This window comes from Dendrobates tinctorius, unplaced genomic scaffold, assembly GCF_039654945.1.
Source record: "Dendrobates tinctorius isolate UK_male_01 unplaced genomic scaffold, ASM3965494v1 ptg000028l, whole genome shotgun sequence".
NCBI classification, from domain to species: domain Eukaryota; kingdom Metazoa; phylum Chordata; class Amphibia; order Anura; family Dendrobatidae; genus Dendrobates; species Dendrobates tinctorius.
The window spans coordinates 12,716,485-12,730,929 of NW_027361696.1; the positions used below are offsets into that span (position 1 = coordinate 12,716,485).

General features: G+C 47.6%; 1 protein-coding gene across 1 annotated transcript in view; it reads left to right on the forward strand.

Moving 5' to 3' along the window:
• Nucleotides 1–14,445, forward strand: part of KIF17 (kinesin family member 17) — a 32,589-nt gene that overhangs the window by 14,249 nt on the left and 3,895 nt on the right. The window contains exons 2-9 of the mRNA XM_073570192.1: nucleotides 1,945–2,091; nucleotides 2,290–2,391; nucleotides 5,634–5,823; nucleotides 9,510–9,962; nucleotides 10,154–10,242; nucleotides 12,127–12,274; nucleotides 12,656–12,717; nucleotides 13,379–13,509. Coding sequence (XP_073426293.1) covers nucleotides 1,945–2,091; nucleotides 2,290–2,391; nucleotides 5,634–5,823; nucleotides 9,510–9,962; nucleotides 10,154–10,242; nucleotides 12,127–12,274; nucleotides 12,656–12,717; nucleotides 13,379–13,509 — 1,322 coding nt within the window. The remainder of the gene's footprint in view (nucleotides 1–1,944; nucleotides 2,092–2,289; nucleotides 2,392–5,633; nucleotides 5,824–9,509; nucleotides 9,963–10,153; nucleotides 10,243–12,126; nucleotides 12,275–12,655; nucleotides 12,718–13,378; nucleotides 13,510–14,445) is intronic.

Sequence of the window (14,445 nt, forward strand, 5' to 3'; positions counted from 1 at the left end):
ATTTCGGAGGGTTTCAGCTTTCAAAAGAATAATTTATACAACCATTGGATGAATTTAACATCAGGTTATAAGCTTTTATTTACATAACATGGATAAGCGACATAACTTCTGTCAGGGAGTGTAGGGGGTCAGTGTGTATCATGTACATTCTATAGGGGATCCGTGTGTATAATGCATATAGGGGGTCAGTGTGTATAATGTACATCCTATAGTTGGTCAGTGTGTATAATGTACATTATATATAAGGGGATCAATGTGTATAATGTACAATATATAGGGGTCAATGTGTTTAATGTATGGTATATAGGGTGTCAATGTGTATAATGTATAGTACATAAGGGGGTCAGTGTGTATAATGTTCAGTATATAGGGGGTCAGTGTGTATAATGTATGGTACATAGAGGGTCAGAGTGTATAATGTACAGTACATAGGGGGTCACTGTGTATAATGTACGGTATATATGAGGTCAGTGTGTATAATGTACATTATATAGGGGTCAGTGTGTATAATGTTCAGTATATAGGGGGTCAGTGTGTATAATGTACAGTCCATAGGGGATGAGTGTATAATGTACGGTACATAGGGGGTCACTGTGTATAATGTACAGTATATGTGAGGTCAGTGTGTATAATGTACATTATATAGGGGATCCATTCGTACAATGTACAATATATTGGGGTCAGTGTGCATAATATACATTATATAGGGGATCAGTGTGTATAATGTACGGTATATAGGGGTCAGTGTGTATAATGTACATTATATAGGGGATCAGTGTGTATAAAGTATGGTTTATGGGGGTCAGTGTGTATAATATACATTATATAGGGGCCAGTGTGTAAATGTACATTATATAGGGGATCCATGCGTATAATGTACAGTATATCGGGATCAGTGTGTATAATATACATTATATAGGGGATCAGTGTGTATAATGTACAGTATATAGGGGTAGTGTGTATAATGTACATTATATAGGGGTGAGTGTGTATAATGTACGGTATAGAAAGGAGGGAATGGGGATGTGTGAATAAAATATACTTTATTAAATCATGTTTTACAATCGTGAATTAAATGAATAATACATACATCATAGGATGTATATTGGATCACAGTATGTGAACTGTTATAATATAAGCACCACTGTAATCCACTAGTTCCCTAGTGATAGGTCTCCGATTATATAACATAAGAATATCTCAACTGTGACCCTCATTAATTACTGGTATTCACTTTATTGGGCATTAGATATATTTATAATTGATCATAAATTACCATTTATGAATGAAATTAAGTTTTCATATAATAGTGTTTGCAGTGTGTAAACAGCGGCTATTCATGGCTAATCACTGATTTTCCAGAGTAGCTCATATAAATTGTATTGCCTTACAAGCTGCATACACCAAAATTACAAAATAGGCCAATTATGTCCAAGCCACTATCTGGCAAAAGTGCTGGGAGTATTAACAAGTGCCGACCATCCCCGAACGTAAGGGACTGAACCTCTACTTGTAATGGTCTCAGATCTATATGGCACCTACAATCTAGCCACTTACGCTACCTGCAGCACTTACAATTTAGCTGCTGTGCGCTGCCCGCGACCCTACCGGATCTCTGTTGAGACTCTGTTTGAGGAATTGGAGGACTGCGTGCTGACCTCGATCACATGATCTCATGATATGCGACATGTGAATTGAGAAAGGTCAACTTTAAAACATGATTTAATAAAGTATATTTTATTCACACATCCCCTTTCCCTCCTTTCTATAGTCAATTGGTGATGTACACCGTGTGAACATATCTTGTGAGGTTGGATTTCTTTTCCTAATGTACGGTATATAAGGGTAAATGTGTATAATGTATATTACATAGGGGGTCAGTATGTATAATGTACGGTATATATGGGGTCAGCAACCTTTTCATATTCTGTGGCCTCTTTGCAGGGGGTGACGGAAGGATATAATGGCACCATATTCGCATATGGTCAGACTGGCAGCGGGAAGTCGTTCAGCATGCAGGGGGTCTCGGATCCGTCGGCTCAGCGAGGCATCATTCCTCGGGCCTTCGAGCACGTCTTTGAGAGTATTCAGGTGAGACCTCAGATCCTGTAGATATGTCTGCGGTCACCCACATCACAGCTCCATGTAGAGTCAAAGGGGACCAGATCTCATCCTGGGATCACAGGATAATTACAACCCCCTCAAGAAGACGCTTTTTTTGCCTTCCATTGATGATTATGGGCCTTCAACCCCAGTGTGAATAAAGCCCATGTCTGCTTCTGTCCGCAGTGCGCAGAGAACACCAAGTTCTTAGTTCGAGCATCTTATCTGGAGATCTACAATGAAGAGATCAGGGATCTGTTGGGAGAGGACACAAAGCATAAACTGGAGGTATTTGATGGTAACAGAGAGGAGGACGGAGAACTCCAGCCACAATGGCCGATGCAGTCTGTGCAGATCCCACAAGTCACCTACTGACTAGCAGCTTATACACATTGCTCCACGCCCCCAGCAGACAAGCAGGCCCTGGCAGACAGTCAGGCCCCACGCCAGGCATGCAGGCATGGTCCATGCCCCCGGCAGGGAGGCATGCCACACGCCTCCTGCAGACAAGGTGGCCCCACGACCCCTGCAGACCCGATGACCCTGGTAGACAGGCAGGCCCCACACCCCTGGCAGAAAGTCAGGCCCCACATCTGGTATTGACCCGGGGGCGTACAGCGCTCCCTGTGATTCCCAGGATCAGTACTTGTCATTGCAGCATTGCTGGTGAGAATCAGACCTGCAATAGTTTGGACTGTGGCAGGTTAACCAGGCGTCCAAGATTAAGTTACCAAAACAAACCCCCCCCCACCCGAGGTTTTGTTGTATTCTCCATCATCCTCGTTTCCACAACAATGATCAGCTTGGTCCCTGTTTTCTGGCCACCACTGGAAAAGAGGCAGCCAGTGCTTGCAAGAATCTTGGTGGTGGGACGATTCGCCACCATGTATAACGTCATATATGCAGCATCCTCCAACTTTTATATCTTGGGGCCTCATCCTATGTAGTGGGCAGCCATAATCATCTCTGCTAGTTCCTTTGCTTGGTTTGTAGCTGTCAAACCATCGATGGCAGCAGCCACAGGAATGAGGCCACTGGCCACAAGCATTGCCTGAAGATCTGAGTGCCACGCCGGCGTGCGCAATGTTCCACCATAGGCCCCGTTCATACGGCTGAAGTGAACATGGTCTCTTTTTCTCCTCCCGGGGTTCACCAGACAGCCAGGTGTAGCCCAGAGGGCGTTGGGCAGGCGGGTATATCTCGGGACCCAGGCAGACGCCTGGGAGACAAATGTAGCCAAGGGCAGGCGGGTGTAGCGCCGGGGCATTGGGTGTAGCCCAGGGAACCCCGGGCAGGTGGGTGTAGCTCAGGGGGCAATGGGCAGGCGGGTGTACCTCATGGGGCCCCGGACAGCTCTGTGCAGCCCCGGGGTGCCGGGTGTAGCTCAGGAGACCCCGGGCAAGTGGGTGTAACCCAGGGGGCCCCAGGCAGGTGGGTGTAGCTCAGGGGGCACTGAGTGTAGCCCAAGGAACCCCGGGGGCACTGGGTGTAGCCATGGCAGGTAGGCAGATGTAGCTCAGGTACACCAGGCAGGCGGGTGTAGCTCATGGGGAGCCGAGCAAGTGGGTGTAGCCCAGGGGTTGCCAGGGAGACAAGTGTAGCCCAGGGCAGGCGGGTGTAGCCCCAGGGGCACTGGGTGTTGCCCAGGGAACCCCGGGGGGCAGCCAGGTGTAGCCCAGGGGGCCCCAAGCAGCCAGGTGGTGTAGCCCAGGGGGCCCCATACAGGCAGGTGTAGCTCAGACAAATGTAGCCCAGGGTAGGTGGGTGTAGCCCAGGGGACACCGGGCAGGTACAGTACAGACCAAAAGTTTGGACACACCTCATTCAAAGAGTTTTCTTTATTTTCATGACTATGAAAATTGTAGATTCACTCTGGAGGCATCAAAACTATGAATTAACACATGTGGAATTATATAATTAACAACAAAGTGTGAAACAACTGAAAATACTGTGTCTTATATTCTAGGTTCTTCAAAGTAGCCACCTTTTGCTTTGATTATTGCTTTGCACACTATTGGCATTCTCTTGATGAGCTTCAAGAGGTAGTCACCGGAAATGGTTTTCACTTCTCAGGTGTTCCCTGTCAGGTTTAATAAGTGGGATTTCTTGCCTTATAAATGGGGTTGAGACCATCAGTTGTGTTGTGCAGAAGTCTGGTGGATACACAGCTGATAGTCCTACTGAATAGAATGTTAGAATTTGTATTATGGCAAGAAAAAAGCAACTAAGCAAAGAAAAACGAGTGGCCATCATTACTTTAAGAAAATAAGAAAAAAAGGTCAGTCAGTCCGAAAAATTGGGAAAACTTTGAAAGTGTCACCAAGTGCAGGGGCAAAAACCATCAAGTGCTACAAAGAAACTGGCTCACATGAGGACTGCCCCAGGAAAGGAAGACCAAGAGTCACCTCTGCTGCGGAGGATAAGTTTATCTGAGTCACCAGCCTCAGAAATGACCCCAAACACACCTCCAGGCTGTGTAAGGGCTATTTGACCAAGAAGGAGAGTGATGGGGTGCTACGCCAGATGACCTGGCCTCCACAGTCACCAGACCTGAACCCAATGGAGATGGTTTGGGGTGAGCTGGACCGCAGAGTGAAGGCAAAAGGGCCAACAAGTGCTAAGCATCTCTGGGAACTCCTTCTAGACTGTTGGAAGACCATTTCTGGTGTCTACCTCTTGAAGCTCATCAAGAGAATGCCAAGAGTGTGCAAAGCACTAATCAAAGCAAAAGGTGGCTACTTTGAAGAACCTAGAATATAAGACATATTTTCAGTTGTTTCACACTTTTTTGTTAATTATATAAATCTACATGTGTTAATTCATAGTTTTGATGCCTTCAGAGTGAATCTACAATTTTCATAGTCATGAAAATAAAGAAAACTCTTTGAATGAGAATGGGTGTCCAAACTTTTGGTCTGTACTGTAGCTGGAGCCCCAAGGGGCACTGGGTGTAGCCCAGGTAACCCCGGGCAGGCGGATGTAGCGCAGGGGACATCGGGGTGACAAGTGTAGCCCAGGGGGTGCTGGGCAGGCGGGTGTATCTCAGAGGGCCCTGGGCAAGTGGGTGTAGCCCAGAGGGCACTGGGGAGACAAGTGTAGCCCAGGGCAGATTGGTGTAGCCCAGAGAGTGCCGGGGAGGCGGCGGGTGTAGCCCTAGGGTCATTGGGTGTAACCCATGGAGGCGCCGGGGAGAAAAGTGTAGCCCAGGGCAGGCGGGTTTAGCCCATGGGGCGCCAGGCAGGCAGGTGTAGCCCAGGGGTCGCTGGGTGTAACCCACTCTTGACACATTCAGACTCTCCAGGCTGGACTGCTTCACAATCTGTACACCTGGAGGGTCGAGATGAAGCACAGAACCAAGTCTGATCACGTGGATGCTGCACAGTCCTCACCTCCGGAGGACCGTCCCTGCACTCGTCCCTCATACATCACAGCCCTGCCACCACTGTCCAGCATGGCTTATAGTGAGTTTGGTAGATCCTGTGACGAAGCTTTTCCTACATGATATGTAACAAAATTATGATTGTCCTCAGCTTAAGGAGCACCCGGATAGGGGAGTGTACGTGAAAGCCCTGTCCCAGCATACTGTGCACAGCGTGGCCGAGTGTGAGAAGATCATGGACACGGGCTGGAGAAATCGTTCTGTAGGGTACACACTGATGAATAAGGACTCGTCCAGGTCACACTCCATATTCACCATCACCATCGAGATCTGTACGACAGGTAAGAGGGCGCCATGTGGGCCTTGGTGACCTGTTATAACTCTGACACATGGGCATTGGTGACCCTTATGGGTGTGGCGTGTGCACTGGTGACCCGTTATGGAATGGGAATGACATGTGGACAGGGGTGACACTTAGGCACTGGTGACCCGTTATAGGTTTGACAAGTGGGCACTGGTGACCTGTTATGGGATGCGTGCGACACGAGGGCACTGGTGACCTGTTATAGGTGTGACACGTGGGCACTGGTGCCCCGTTATGGAATGGATGTGACACGTGGGCACTGGTGACCCCTTATGGGTGTGGCCTGGGCACTGGTGATCCTTTATGGAATGGGGATGACATGTGGGCAAAGGTGACAGATTATGAGATGGGTGTGACACATGAGCACTGGTGACCCATTATGGGAGGGGTGTAACATATGGGTAGAGATGGGCGGACACCTGGATGTTCAGGTCCAGCGGGTTCAGCCGAACAGTTACAAAAAGTTCGGGTTCGGGTACCAGAACAGTGCCTAGACCCAAACACATTCACTTGAATGGGGGGCCCAAATATCCAGTGTTTTCCATGCTGTCTTGTGCATGACAGCGCGGCAAACACCGCTTCTGATCGGTGGTGAAATCATTTCCGCCAGTCAGAGAGCCGCAGTTCCCACGCTGTCAGAAGACAGCATGAGCGCGCTCAGCTGTGATCGGAGGTAAAAATTTTACCTCCGGTCACTGGTGTCAGCTGATGGGACTACTGATCCCATCATCTGACACCTGCTACCGCTAATTACAGTGAGAGGAGGAGCAGCGGATGGGAGTATTCATCAGCCGCTCCTGCGCTGTAAATAAACATTTAAAAAAAAACGGTGTGGGTTCTCCTGTATTTTTGCTAACCAGCCAGGCAAAACTCACAGCTGGGGGCTGCAACCCTCAGCTGTCAGCTTCAGCAAGGCTAGTTATCAAGAATAGAGGGGTCCCCATGCTGTTTTTTAACATTATTTAAATAAATAATTTTAAAAAACTGCGAGGGGGCCCTTCCATTTTTGACAACCAGCCTTGCTAAAGCAGACAGCTGGGGGCTGGTATTCTCAGGTTAGTAAGGGGCCATGGATAGTGCCCCCCCCAGCCTAAGAATAGCAACCCGCAGCTGCCCAGAAAAGGCACATTAGATGTGCCAATTCTGCCACTTTGCATGGCTCTTCCAACTTGCTCTGTAGCGGTGGCAAGAGGGGTGATAGTTGGGGGGGTTGATGTCACCTTTGTATTGACAGGTGACATCAAGCCCTGAGGTTAGTAATGGGGAGGCATCAATAAGACACCCCCATTACTAATCCCATAGTCACATTGTAAGAAAACAGACACCCAGGAAAAAGTCCTTTAATTGAAAGAATATTAAAGGAGTCTGTGTTACTCTTAATTAAACCATACTTACAACCTCACCTAATTCAACCGAAGCCCTCGATCTCCTGTAATAAAACTAAAATAATAAAATAACAATATACCATACCTGTCTGTCGTTCTGTCCCTCGCTGTAATCCATGTCTGGGGGATAAACAGTTTTCAACCTGGACGGTGCCAAGATGTGACCGTCCAGGCTGAGAACCACTGGTGAATGAGCTGCTTGCAGCGTCAGTGACTAGTGGTGACGTCCCTGAGGCTGCGTTCCCAGCCAGGCTGAACTGCGGTAACCTTGGTGAGATCCCCGCTAGCACCGTAAGAAAAACTCACGGTGCTAGCGGGGATCTCACAGAGGTCACCACAGTTCAGCCCGGCTGGGAACGAAGCCTCAGTGACTGGATGTAACCTCGATGATGTCACCACCGGTCACTGAGGCCACGCTCGCAGCAGCTCATTCACCAGTGGTTCTCAGCCTGGACGGTCGCATCTTGGCACCATCCATTTTGAAAACTGTTTATCCCCCAGACATGGATTACGGCGTGGGACAGAACATCGGACAGCTATGGTATATTGTTGTTTTTTTATTTTAGTTTTATTACAGGAGATCGAGGGCTTCGGTGGAATTAGGCGAGGTCGTAAGTATGGTTTAATTAAGATTATTAAAGGCGTCTGTGTCATTCTTTCAATTAAAAGACTTTTTTTCCGGGTTTCTGTGTTTTCTTACAATGTGAGTATGGGGTTAGATAATGGGGGTGTCTTATTGACACCTCTCCATTACTAACCTCGGGGCTTGATGTCACCTGACAATACAAAGGTGACATCAACCCCCTCCCAACTATCACCCCACTTGCCACCGCTACAGGGCAAGTGGGAAGAGTCGTGCAAAGCGCCAGAATTGGCACTTCTAATAGATGTGCCTTTTCTGGGCAGCTGCGGGCTGCTATTTTTAGGCTGGAGGGGCCAAAATCAATGGCTGTCTGCTTTAGAAGACTGGTTGTCAAAAATGGGGGGGACCCCACTCTGTTTTTTTTTTTTTAATTTATTTAAATAATTTAAACACTGTTGGAACCCCTCTATTTTTGATAACCAACCTTGCTGAAGCTGACAGCTGAGGGTTGCAGCCTCCAGCTGTGAGATTTGCCTGGCTGGTTAGCAAAAATACAGGGGAACCCACACCGTTTTTTTTAAATTATTAATTTACAGCGCAGGATCGGCTGATGAATACTCCCATCCGCCGCTCCTACTCTCACTGTTGTTGGCAGCAGCAGGTGTCAGATGATGGGAGCAGTAGTCCCATCAACTGATACCAGTGACCGGAGGTAAACTTTATACCTGCGATCACAGCTGAGCGCTCACGCTGTCTTTTGACAGCGTGGGAACGGCGGCTCTCTGACTGGCGGGTGACTCATTATGGGATGCGCGGGACACTTGGGCACTGGTGAAAAGTTATGGGATGCATGCGACATATGGGCACTGGACCCGTTATGGAATGAGGGGACATGTGAATACTGGCGACCCGTCATGGGATGGGTGTGACACGGCACTGGTGACTGGTTATGGAATGGGGGTGACATGTGGGCAGGGGTGACCCGTTATGGGAGGGGTGTGACACATGGGCAATGATAACACATTATGGGAGGGGTGTGACATGTTATGGGAGAGGTATGACACATGAGCAATGACGACCCGTTATGGGTATGATGTGGGCACTGGTGTCACGTTATGGAATGGGTGTGACATGTGGGCAGGGGTGACCCGTTATGGGATGAGTGTGACACGTGGGCACTAGTGACCCGTTATGGAATTGGTGTGATGTGGGCATGGGTGACCCGTTATGGGTTGGGTGTGACACGAGGGCACTGGTGACCCATTATGGAATGGGTGTGATATGTGGGCAGGGGTGACCCGTTATGGAATTGGTGTGATATGTAAGCAATGGTGACCCATTAAGGGGATGAGTGTGACATGTGGGCACTGGTGACCCGTTATGGGAGGGTATGACACGTGGGCACTGGTGACCCGTTATGGAATGGGTGTGACATGTGGGTATTGGTGACCCATTATGGAATGGGTGTGACACGTGGGCACTGGTGACCCGTTATGGAATGGGTGTGACATGTGGGTATTGGTGACCCATTATGGGATGGGTGTGACACGTGGGCACTGGTGACCCGTTATGGGATGGGTGTGCCACATGGGCACTGGTGACCCGTTATGGGATGGGTGTAACACATGGGCAGGAGTGTCACACATAATAGGGTGGTGGTGTCACTACTGACATACGACTTGTCTCTGTTGGCAGATGAGAGCGGAGAAGATCATCTCCGTGCAGGGAAACTCAATCTGGTGGATCTTGCTGGCAGTGAGAGACAATCCAAAACTGGGGCCACTGGAGAGAGGCTGAAGGAAGCCACAAAGATAAACCTGTCCCTCTCAGCTTTAGGCAACGTCATCTCGGCTCTAGTGGATGGAAAGTCCAAGCACATTCCCTACAGGGACTCCAAACTCACGCGCCTGCTACAGGACTCACTGGGAGGAAACACCAAGACCCTGATGGTGGCATGCCTGTCCCCCGCTGATAACAACTACGACGAGACCCTCAGCACCCTGCGGTATGCAAACCGGGCCAAAAACATCAAGAACAAGCCACGTATTAATGAAGACCCCAAGGACGCCCTGCTCAGAGAGTACCAGGATGAAATTAAGAAGTTAAAAGCTATGCTTTCCGAGCAAGCCGACGTACAGGAGCTCCCAGGTGAGGACTCGCACAGTATGGAGGATTTCCTGCATGTTGGTCTCACCCCATTCACTGAACATCCGGACGAGAGATGGAAACCGCACCATGTGCCAGGGATATGGGGGGTCATGGAGTCTCCCCCTCATATTTGTCTCTCCACTTATGGTCAGACAGGAGGTAGTACTGACTATGTCACCTTCTATTGGCAGCACCGCAGAGATCTCCGGTGAAGCCCGCACAGACCCACGTAAATGGACATGAAGGGGACATGGAGACCGAAAAACAGATGATCCGACAGGTAAATCCATGGAGGGCATGGTCACACAAGGGCGGATTATCTGATGGAAACTTTGCAGCATAGGACAGGAGAGATATAAGTGCAGGAGATTTCCACAGCAGAAGCCGGCGCTGCAGCCGTTGTGCGGCTCCGGTGTGCACTTTCCTGCAGGTCCCATTACAAACATTCTGTACTGAACATTGGCAAGTTTTACTGCAGTAGATTTCACCATTCACAGTGAAAATCTGCAGCTTTTCTGCTACCTGTGAACATGTCCTGAGGCTGCAGTCACACAGTTAGGCTATGTGCCCACGTAGCGTTTTAAAACGCTCACTAAAAACCGGACTCCTTCCCAGAAATCGCGCGTTTTTTTCCGCGCGATTTAACCGCGATTATGTTCGCGATTTTGCCGCGATTTTCGCGTGCGATATTCAAGCACTTTCCAAGCGATTTGAAGCATCGTGATTGACAGGTTGGTCACACTCGTCAAACATAGTGTTTGACAAGTGTGACCAGGTTTTTACTATTGAGGCCGCCTATGCGGCATTAATAGTAAAAGATAGAATGTTAAAATGCTAAAAAACATTAAAAATATCGGGGTATATCTACCTTCCGGCGTCCCACGCTGCCATCCCGGGCCACAGCGTTCCCAGTAATGCCTTGCGAGACCTGTGATGACGTAGTCTCGCGTTGCTATAGCGATCTCGCGAGACCGCTAGAGTCACGCGAGACTACGTCATCACAGGACCTTGCCGCAAGGCATTACTGGGAACGCTGAGGCCGGGATGCAGCGCAGGACGCCGGAAGGTAGATATACCCCGATTTTTTATTTTTTATTCTTTTTTTTACAGGGGTATGGTACCCAGGGCCTGGAGGACAGTCTCCTCTCCTCCACACCGTGGGTACCAACCGCACATGAGACGCTTAACTTCCCGCATGGTGGGCATAGCCACATGCAGGAAGTAAGCGATTCTCATGCATTCCTATAGGTGCGGAATCGCGGCAATTCTTTGCGATTCCGCACAAAAGAATGAGCATGCTGCGATTTTTTTCCGCGATGCGATTCCGCCGCGGAAAAAAGCGCAGCATTAGCACAGCATGTGCGGAATGCCATAGGAATGCATGGGGGGCGTTCTGTACACGATTTTTAAACGTTTTCGCGCCGAAAATCGCGGCAAAAACGCTTAAAAATCGCTACGTGGGCACACAGCCTAAATAAGTGTTCCAAAACCCAAATCTAAAAGTAATTTATGAGATTTTATGTGAACATAAACTACAGTGGGCCCAATCCTCCTGCAGTTTTTGTGTTGGCCAGTAGACGGGGCTATATTCAGCGTGATCTCGGGGTGTATGAAGCCTCACGGGTGAGCGCTGCAGAAATGACATTACCAAGCGTCACAGTAACACAAGGGACAGACACAGGCAGTTTGAAAAGCCACATCTAGAAATCACGAGTAAAACAGAACACGCTTTATGGCACAGTCTTGTAACAACACCTGGTTTTTAAGTTTTTTCAGCTTTTGCTTTTTTGATTATATGGTATGTCATTTTTGGTGGATTTTCATTATAAAATCCTAGCAGGAAAAAATTTACTAAAAAGAAAAACTACAGCAAAACTGTGCGATTTCCCTCGATTTACACACAAGAAAGGGGCAAAGAGCTGATATCTCGCTTTGTCTAAGCCATGTTGATGTAGAATTTGTGCCATAAAGCTGTGAACGTCACATATGTACAGAACTACACATAGTGCCTGCTCTGCCGGCCTGATGCGCTCTGCCAACCTGACGCGCTCTGCCAACATGGCGTGCTCTGCCGACATCACGCGCTGTGCCGACCTGACGCTCTCTGCCGACATGATGCGCTCTGCCGATGTGATGGGCCCTGCTAACCAGATGTGCTCTGCAGGAGTATGAGGAAAGGTTCGCCCGTCTGAAGGCCGAATATGAGGCGGAGCAGAAGTCTCGAGCGCGGTTGGAAGAGGACATTAACAACTTGAGGAACTCGTACAATCAGCAGCTGGCTGACATGGAGCAGGACCTGAAAAAGAAAGCAGGTGACCATTACAGGGATGTACCCCAATACTCTGTCCCTGCCAGATCAGGGGGTCCCACTGCTGAACCCTGAGGATGAAGGGGCCACGGTGCTATGTAACGTCCCTGAATGCTGCCGAGTCTGAAACACATACATCCATAGATTAGAAACCCAGATTAAATACCCACTGTGAGGCGTTTGTATGTTCTCTTATAGGAAGTGTAGATTGTGAGCCCCAATGGGAACAGTGATAATGATGTCTGTACAGCACTGTGGTATATGATGGCGACATGTAAGGGAGTATAATAAACTACGTGTTGAAATGTAGTCAGGAATCAAATAATATTACACAGCGCAACATCAATCATTATGTACATGACAGGAGTCTGTGCTTTGTCCACAGATGCCAGTATTAATGGTGGAGCCGAGGGTTCTGGGGCCCCAACACGCGGCTCAGAAAACCAGGTATGTAGAGGGACAATCCGAGGAGCGAAGACAACCATGTCTGCACAGAGGAATAGCGGGAACAGTCACAGCACATCAGTCCTAGAGCAAAATGTAGTGAGGAGCCGTCAGTGTGTGAGCACAGACATGTTAGACAGATATATATATATATATATATATATATATACGCAATATACACACATATGTAATATACACACATCATATACATATGCAATATACACACAAGTAATATACACACATCACATACACATGTAATACACACATATCACATACACATGTCATATACACACAAACATATGTAATATACAGTTATAGACGTAATATACATATATCATATACACATGTAATAACACATGTAATATACACACACATTTAACATATACATGTGTAATATACACACACATGTAATATACACACACATCACATGCAATGTAATATATACACACACATATAATATACACACGTCATATACACATATGTAATATAGACACACATACAGTATATCATATACACATATGTAATACACACACGCGGACAGAGCAGATCCACCCACTGAGTACTCGACATCAGTGTTTAGTCATTCCCACCATTTGTGGGAGTCACTATTACCCCAGAACTTGTGATTTCATTTGTTCACCTTTCCCTTTGCCGTTCTTTTTAGCTGGATGCACAAGTGGCCGAACATCTCTGCAGCATCAGAAGAGAAAACCTGGGGGTAGATTCTGCGCCCAGCACACTCGTCCCCCCCCAGGAAAGCCCACGGTCCGTCAGCCCTCAGCAAGTACTTGCCAGGTACCAGGTTTATTTCTCTAAGTAGCAGATGCTCCCGGTGATATCTGTGTACCAGCAGCCTCCCGGACTGCAGTAGCTTCGGGTGGGATTCCAGCTTCTGGTGGTGATATACTGATGTCACATAAGGCCAAATTTACATCACGTTTGTGATCCTCACACATATATAAAACAAAGGCATATAGCAGCCACATAGTACCTGGCGATAGGCTATGGCGGACCTCGGGATGACACACCAGTAGTACAGGCGTAAGCCCCCAGTTCTAGCACAGAACAGATACAGAAGAGTTGGCGAGATCTCCATGGATCTCCATGGAAATAAGTTTGGTCACCACCAGTTCAATCAAAATTTTTGCCTTGTCAACATGATTTTATGAAGTCCAGAGACCCCTGTGATCACTAAAATGAGTAGTCAGAAGCCTCCCCTTAGTGCTGACCCCTGTAGTCGGCTCTTGTCAGAGAGGCAGGGGAAGGGGTGTACAGACTTACGGGGCCAGAGTCATTTCTTGTACAATTACCTATTTTTTGTCTAATTTTTCCTGTTTTAAATTTTTTTTTAACCTGCTCCTATTTTGAAATCCTTTTTCTGTTTTTGCCCCTCTGTTCACTATGGAGGGCGAGGTAACCCACATGTTTGGTGCCGATTATTTGCATCTTTTTTTTTATAAAGTCACATTTTGGCACAGATGTCCCCTAATTCCTAGTTGATTTTTTTCTTCACCAGAGAAACAGTGACACAAATGTTAATACATCATTCAGCTTTTTTCCTCTAGAAAGATGCAAAAAGGGAAAATACAGAAATAAAGAGCAGGTTTGATCTTGTGCAAAATTCATAAACCGTCTGTGTTTTTGTTTAAGAATTTGGTGCAAAAAAAGTAAAATACCACCGGGAAAAAAAAGAAAAGTGACAACCCCCCCCCAATAAAAACACAGATGATG